Consider the following 8,800-nt stretch of genomic DNA (forward strand, 5'->3'; position numbering starts at 1 on the left):
TGGTTGAGGATTGTGGGGCCAGTGGCCCATCCGAGGCCGTATACCCGTCCGAGGACGTCATGCTCCTCGGCAGTATGCGTCCGAGGACGATCGAGTCCGACGACGATCAGGACGTGGTCTCACCGCGATCAGATCTCAGAATTAGGTCATCTCAAAGGGTAGAGTAGCCGACTAAAGATGAAAGAGATAAGGCAAACAAATATCTGAAACTATAGCTGCCTCCGCATTAATGACCTCTCAACCAACTCTCTGGCCGCATTAATGTGGAGGTGATACCTGAGCAGTAGGGAAGCAGCCTTACAGCTGCCCATAGGAAGTTCCAGGAGGTGCCAGATGAGACAGAAAGAAATCCCCCGGACACAATCTACACGTGTTCGGCGAGGATGGATCGCGAAGGGGAGTATATAAACTAAACGAAGAACATGAAGAGGGGGATCGAGAAAAAAGAAGAACACACATAAAACTGAAGAGAAAGAAGTAAGAAGGAGGAGAGAGAGAGTAACACTGGGACTTAAGAAAAAAACGCTGATTATACCAACGAAAAAGAAGGAAAACCTTGTATGGGCTTGAGAGAAAATCTTGGAGGTAGATACCACAGTTAACCTAGTTCTTTACACCCACGCTCTACAAATCATATTGTCTGGGCCTTTTACGTACGAACCCAATACTGTTTAGGTTCGTCACCAAATCGTGTCCTTACAGTACTTAATAACTCACTTGGATGAATATTTATGATATGGTCTCACATTTGATTCCAAAATTAAGAAATAAAACTTTTTAAAAATAAATAATTTAGGACACATGGCGCAAAATTAGAACTCTAATTTGAAATTCTAATTTAAGTTTCTCTCAACTTCACCTATTATAATATAAATTTAATACATTCTCTTATTTAGAAAGGGAGGGGACCGGGGGGGAAGATTTCCACTAATATTCATAAGGCATTTTTTATTTAAAAAAATTGGCCAATCAATAGAATAAATTTCTAATATGATTTATCTCTCTTTATCATGAGTGTAATTCCAATCTTTGAAAGGTAAAGCTCTCCCAACATCTTTCCCTTACAAGTGTTTGGTGGAAGGTGACATCATGAATTTCATATACATTGAATCTTTGAGTAAGTTTAATAGATAAAGTATGCGGTTAACGGGAGACCTTAGAGCATTTACTAATAGACCATTTTAGAAAGAAAAAAAAATTATACCACTTTTATGGAAAATATAAAAAGTTGTAAAAAAATCTTTTATTTTTTAGTAATGCTACAGTTTCAAACTATTTTACATCATTTTTACAAACTGCTATTGTGATCAACTTTTTACTAATTCTCATCTAGGCTCACCAAAACATCATTTTTTTATTTACCATAATCACTCACCACATCAGTAGTTTGTAAAAAATTTTGTAAAAAAGTTTGTATCTCTAACATTTTCTTTTATTTTTTCATTTTCCCATACAAAATTTCTAAAAATATTTTCTAAACCAATTCCATAAGACATCAGTTAAGCTTTTTCCATAAATAAAAGAAGAGAAAGAGAGAGAGAAATACTACAAGATCACAAGATAATTGTTAGAAGTGGCAAAATTGGCCTGGACTCGACAATCCGACCCGAACCCAAAGAAAAATATCCGACCTTACAAAGGCGTGGGTTAATGTCATAGCAAAATACAATGCCGTAAGAATTTCATAAATATCCCTGCAGGTGATCGTTGGTAGTAGAGTAGTTCCTAATGACCAAAGATTCAACGTGTGAATGTCCAACAATGTTGGTTCTAGGATCACCATATATAGAGAACAAGTGTGGTGGCAATTGCTCTGCTTCAGGATCATCATAGAATTCACAAGTCACTACGTATTGGGTAGGAGGGTGTATGAATTTTGGGCAAGGAATGAATCTAGCAAGTAGCAATTGTGCTCCAACTGGTTCTTAGTTTGACATATAGATGTATTGTAATTTTTAATTTAACACACATCACAATTCACACATGTCCACTCTTGTTCTGTTTTAGTGCCTAGTGTCTATCTGCACTAAAATGGTCAAAACAGGTTGATCCTTATATATTAACTTGTATAAAGTATAATCTATTAATCTCTGATACAAAAATAAAATAATTGAACGATGAAGCAGCATGACATTCTGTGCTTTGGACCAAACAAGAGTGTTACCGAAACACACTCACACAGTCACACTCAGACTCCCTCTTTATTCAGCACTAGTATTTTAGGATTTGTATTGAAATTAATTGAACGCTGAAGCATTGGCTGATTAAATGGTTTTTTTTTTTACTATAATTTTTTTGTTTTTGAAAGGCTAAAAAATGGGCTTCGTGTCTAACGTTGTGGTGAAGTTTGGGCCGATCTTGTTGCATTTTTTGGACTAATGTTTGTTGGTTTAAGTGACTAAGGAATATGTTTAGGGGGAGGGGGGAGTTTAATTTAGGCCCAAATTCTAATTGAACCTCTCTTTTTTTTCTTTTTTTAATTTGAGGTGCAATTCTAATTGAACCTTAAATATACTTGCAGAAAATTTTTTTCCCCCTAAAATCCAGGGGGGCCATGCCTCTGCAATGCTAAAAAAGTGCCTGTCTTGAGCGATAAAAAGTTGTAAAATAATTTGTGATTTTTTTTTTTTTTTTTTACTGTGTTTGTTCTTATTTAAATTGGAAGAGTAGACAAAGCTGAAGAGAAACTCTCTGTCCTCTAAAAACAAGGACAATGTGACGAGTGCAATGATTTCATTGTATCTAACAAATGCATTCCTTGAATTCAATCAACATTAATAATAAATAAATAAATAAAATACTCATTTAATTTGATAGTTCTTATATCTTGTCAAATGTAGTTAGATGCATGAAAAGTTGACACTAACAAACAAATCATTTTAAAATTTACAACTTGTCATTAGAGAGCGTAAATCCTCTTTCCTCAGATAAAGCGTTGATTGGGTAATTCTTTTTTTTAGCTTTGAATGTGTTAGTTTCTGTTTGGTTGATGAGAGAACTAAATGAATGAAAGAAAAAGATTTTAAAGTTTGAATCATTTGCATTGTGTTCAATTAGTCTTAGTTGAATGGAGCTTTTATGTGTTTTCTATGTACAGATCTTGATGAAATAGGTTTTCAAGATTGTAAATTTCTTATTTATTTTTATTGTTTTTCAAATTTGCTTATACAATTAGATATTTTTAATTATGTTCTGTATTTTAGGATGTTGATATTGTGTGATTGTTTTAATTAGATATTTAAACGGTAAACCAAACTCCTTTGTGTTTGTGCTATTTCGTTTTGATCAGTAATGTTGTAATTTGTATAATTTTATTATTAATGAACAAGTATTAATTTGTTGATCTGTACTATTTCTTGATATGAATTAAACCAAATTAATGCATTTCACACCAGGTAATTTGTTGCATTACTTACTAAGTGACAAATACATGTTTTCAAATTTTTTTTTTTTTTTTTTTATACCACCGCACACACTTGGTGTGATGGTCACTCCACAAGTATAAGTGCTTGTGGGGTGTGGGGGGTAAGGGCCGGGGTTCAAGTCTCCAGGAGGAAGCTTCACACACATATACACTTAGATTAGGCTAGAGTAAAATTCTATCTTGTATAAAAAAAATAAAAAATTTAAAAAAAAAAGTTTTTTATTCATGTGAAAAATTACGGTTCAACCACAATCCAATCCACAATCTAATTGTAGGGATTGAATTTGGATTGGACCCAATATAGGATTGGGTTTGGTCTAATAAGCCCAAACAATGAATTTGTAGAACGTGGGTGAAAGAACTAGTTCTATTCAATAATGAAGACGATAATAGTTTGTGATTTAAGAGCATTAAACACAATTAAGGTAAGAAAATATGTCCCCGGCACGGCCTGAGGAGCTATGTTATAATGTTTTATTGATGAACAAAGTTACAGAAGTTCAAAGGATTATTACAAAGATTTCTTCGTTTTTTCGGATGCCTTGTTTCTGGCCACCTTTCTATGCTATATACTATAATCTTAATATCATCTCTACCATACACATGTAGGTTAGGTTCTAGGAACTCCTTCTTATCCCATCCAACACCTCCCAAAACCTTCAACTAGCAGCTATAAGGCTGCTTAACCACTGTTCAGGTATCACCTCCATATTAATGCGGTTAGAGAGTTAGCTGGGATGTATTTAATGTGGAGGTAGCAGCTTTTGAAAATATTCGTTGCCTTCCTTTACTCATCCCTTATCCAATATCTGACTTCTATTCGTGATACAATCTTGAAGGATGTCTAGGATGATAAAACATTCTTACTGACCTCGAATCTCTGTTTCCGAGACGACTTATCTCCTCGGACATATTTTGGACTATTATATACAATTCTTATTTCTTCTTCTTATACCATTCTCATCATAACCTTATTTGACCATCCTCGGATTGGGCCATAGACCCAATTCATACAGTTTTAATAGTACATTCTAGATAACTGGCCCCCATACTAATTGACTCAACCCGTTTGCAACCTGTTTAAATGACCCATTTTCAACGTAAACTCAATTGGCCTAACCTGTTTGCCACGTCTTTTTTTTTTTTTTTTTTTTAAAGCAAATACACATAAAGTGAGAGGGAATATCTAGGTTTTTAACATAAAAATACACTACTAACTCTACTAAAAAACCATGATAACTCTTAAGCCACATTTGATTAATTGTTGATCCAATAGCTTATTACCTTTTCCAATTTTTGACTATATTGAATCAAGAATTAGTCATAATGTTGAATATATTTTATTCGGATACTTCACTTTTGTAGTAGGTTGTGGTAATCTATTTTTAAAAAATTTATACTTATAAGAAGTTGTAAGAAAGATGCTATAATTAGTAATTAAATTATAGTATTATACTCCCAAGCATGTAACGCCTCATGTGAAAAGGTCACGGAATTGATCAGCAAGAACAAAATTAACATGACACTTGTTCCCTGCGTGACATATCAGGTTGTGAAAAATTGGAGTGAGAGTAAACATTATCAAATTCAAATACTAAAATAAATAAACACCCAATTCAATTCAATGATAATATTAAGATTATGATCTTTGGAACCTCACAAAATGATGATGACGTGTGGTACTTGATATTTTTTACAAAAAATATTCATCATTGAGATTGACACATACCAACTTTTTTTCAATCAATTGCCCAACTCAATCACAGAGATTGAAACAATAATGAAGATTATTCTTTGGGGTAGTTGGTGATTTTAGATTTATTCATTTTTTGGTGTTGCTGCAATTATATTCAAGAACTTCTTCAGTGAGATTGATTGTCAAGCAAGAAAGTATGCTCTAGTTTTGGCCTTTTAGGAATAGCTCTCACACAGGAGATTGATGGCAATACGCAACCTAAAACTCATCATTTTCACTCATCACCTGAAATTGTTGCTTTGTCCCATTTGGGTGTGAATGGTGTGACTGTTAGGCTTCCATTCAAAACTAATTCTGGTTTTTTCTTGAGAGAAAGGTAAAGTATTCAAAAGTCTTAAACTCTTTGGTACATAAACAGGTGTATTAAACTTTCTATTCAATTTTAAGTGAAAATTCCAGCCTCTACATTGCTTATTTCGGCATTTTGGGTGGAGAATGCAATCCAGATTGAAATTGCTTTTCTATATATAAATAAAAGGAAGAAGCCCATCTTAGTGGATTTTGAAAAACAAACATTACACATATAAGAGAGGGGGAATGAGATTTTAACAAAAAGACCTGCCTTTTTGGTTTGTTTAATTATGTATGAGATGTGTGGCATTCGAAGTGGCATGTTATGATTATCTCTACTGTATTCATGCACCGCCTATAGTACAATAGACCCCCCTACTTTGTACTCTAAATATTAATAATTCTTAATATTTCCTTATTTTATTTAAAAAAATCAATTTTTCTCTATAATTTATGAGTAATTATTTTTTTCAAAGAAAATTTATGAATAAAATGTAATCTTTATTATTAGGAATAAACATGGTGTAATAGAATAACTCATCATATTCATAAGTTTGGTTGTAAGTTGTAACATTAAATAAATTTAAGATTTATTTTAGAAAATATCTTATTCGTACTAAGGAAGAGTGAGATATTTTTTTAAATAATATTACTCGTACTAAAAAATATTTTTTTTAAATTTGAGAGAGATATGAGTTATTTTTTGATAATTTTTTATTTTCATATTTGTCATATGCATATGGAAAATATATTTATTTGAAAAATATATTAATTTCAAAAATTATTACACCTATTAAAAATGAGTAATGCTACTGGTACAAATTATTTTATAACATTTTTACAAACTGTTGATATGAAAAAATTTAACTAGATCTCATCTAAGCCCACCAAACATCACTTTTTTACATATCAATAACCATTCACCATAATTTGTAAAAAATAGTTTGTGTCTATAGCATTTTTTACTAAGAAATAGCTATTACAATCATTTTAGAGATGAATAATTATTCCTCATTTTAAAGAATAGCTATTCATAATGAATGACCATTTCCTATAATAAAAAAATAACTAAACTACAAAATAGCTAAATCATAAAAATAATAATTACATTACAATGCCTATTATAGTCTAGCAAACATGCCTAAGTAATCCTAAAGTAGAGACAAACATGGTATTCCTATTCCACTAGTAAATGCAAGCTAGCTAATACAAGCATTAACTTTTTCATATTAATTTATAAATTTACATCATATTTTTATGCTAAATGACTTGCATTTATGGGTAAGGTCCGTAATGATAGTAACTAATATTTTTCCATAGTTTATACTTTATACTGCATATTATTTGTTTTGAATTTTATGCAAAATTTTAAAATATTTGTTAATCCATAATTTTATATACATATATGTCAAAATCAAATAGTATTTACTAATATATAATACTTGTTTTTTGTTTGACCTTGGATGTGAATTATATTTGGGCGGCACCTGTACGTTTAATTTACTCAATGTTCTTGAACATGGCACTGAGGAGTAGAGTTTACCTGTCTCAACCCTATAGGGTCAATGTGTACATTTCTGTGCACTTACTTAAAAATTCAGTATTATTGGTTGGATTTCACACAAAGACAGAACCGTCCCACTTGAAACCAAATGCCTCCTTCAGTTTTCGTTTACCTACCAAACTTACACATTCCTCAAGGAGAACACATGTAAGTTCTCTCGAATTTCTGTTTCAGTGTGGTTTTTTTCTTAACTGATGAAATTTGTACAGGCCAAGTCGGAATAAGATCGGTGATTTTGATGCATGACAGTGATTCCTCACAAGCTTTGTGCTTATGGGTCATTGTAGTTGTAAAGTACAGAGCGTGAATGAGATAACTTTGTTATTTTCTGCCTAGGACGAGAGGAAAAAAGAATTTCTGGGTTTTGTTTTTATTGGCTCGAGAGCTATAAGTTTCACCTCTTCTGCTTTTGTATAATAAAAGTATGGTAATGGAGTTAGTCACCTCTGTGATACTATTGTTAGTGGGTGTTGCTGTATTGGTGGTAATACATGTTTGTATTGTTAGATCTTTCAGCTGGAGAGGGAGTAATCAACATGGTGATATTATGGTTCAAAGAAGTAGAAAATTTGGGGCCAAAATGATTTCCAATGAGGACTTGAAAAAGCTGCCTTGCTTTGACTATGAGGCAGCAGAGAAAGGGACTAGCTGTGTTGATTGTGCTGTGTGCTTGGAGAACTTCAAGATGGGTGATAAGTGCAGGTTATTGCCAAATTGCAGGCACAGCTTCCATATTCAGTGCATAGACTCATGGTTGTTGAAGACACCCATTTGTCCAATCTGTCGAACTTGCATTATTCCTCTCAAGGTTGAAGTGATTATAAGTGAGGAAAGTAGTGTTTCAGATAATATTGCAGTTGAATTGACATAGAGCAAGGTTGTTTTGTTAACATACTAGCTTCAATTAATACCCAGTCGTTTTGGCTTTATGTTTAGTAGTTTGTTCCATTGATCATAGAGAGATGATCTTGTTTTCCTAAGCCCACTCAAATTTCACAAAAAGAACTAGAGCATGAGGTCTGCTTAGCCCTCCTTTTTCCTTCTATCTTTTGGTTGGCTTTGATGAACATTCAGATTTTTTCTTCTTGTGGTGATAACATTGTCTGAAGCAGAATCAAATCCATTAAGTGGGTTTTCATATTTTCACATCTAATGGCATTTCAGGTTGTGAATTTGTATTTATTTATTTAGTTTTATTTTTTGATAAGTAGGTTTCGATTTAGGCTGTGAAATTGTATTGTGATAGATGCCTTGCATTTTGATAGTTGTGAACCATACGCTTAAGACACTAATCACAAGATTAATCACGTCTTTTATTAGATTTGAGCAACTATTAGGGGTGTGTAAATTTTAAAATTTACAAGTTTTAGGGTGGGAAAAAATAAACATCATCTAAAGCTCTCTAGGTTTTGAGAAATCAAGCATAATTTAGCATTGTTTGCAAGAAATGCTAGGGATACAATTTTTCCCCCCACAAATACTATGGTGACAAGTTGTGATTGATAACATGTCACTTTCACATACCCCTATCACAAGCACTACTTTTATTATGTACTAATCATGATATACTAATTGCCAAATATCTTGTGTCACTAGACTTATTATTTGCATGATAAGAGGTAAGCTTTTGGAAGCAATTACTATATCCTCATTATATTGGATAGTTTTTTTTTTTTTTTGGTTAATATAGTTAATGGATTTCCAAGTCCTCCCTCACAAAGTAGTCTAAGATTCATGGTCATGATGGGATACCATTGATAAGGGG

At 32.6% G+C, this 8,800-nt stretch overlaps 1 protein-coding gene across 1 annotated transcript; it reads left to right on the forward strand.

Moving 5' to 3' along the window:
* Window positions 1–7,014: 7,014 nt before the first annotated feature.
* LOC115962507 (RING-H2 finger protein ATL74-like) lies at window positions 7,015–8,181 on the forward strand. The gene is made up of 2 exons (XM_031081353.1): window positions 7,015–7,182; window positions 7,543–8,181. The coding sequence occupies exons 1-2, from the start codon at window positions 7,124–7,126 to the stop codon at window positions 7,904–7,906; spliced, it is 423 nt and encodes a 140-aa protein (XP_030937213.1). The 5' UTR covers window positions 7,015–7,123; the 3' UTR covers window positions 7,907–8,181.
* The last annotated feature ends 619 nt before the right edge of the window (window positions 8,182–8,800 follow it).

This window comes from Quercus lobata, chromosome 10, assembly GCF_001633185.2.
Source record: "Quercus lobata isolate SW786 chromosome 10, ValleyOak3.0 Primary Assembly, whole genome shotgun sequence".
NCBI classification, from domain to species: Eukaryota; Viridiplantae; Streptophyta; class Magnoliopsida; order Fagales; family Fagaceae; genus Quercus; species Quercus lobata.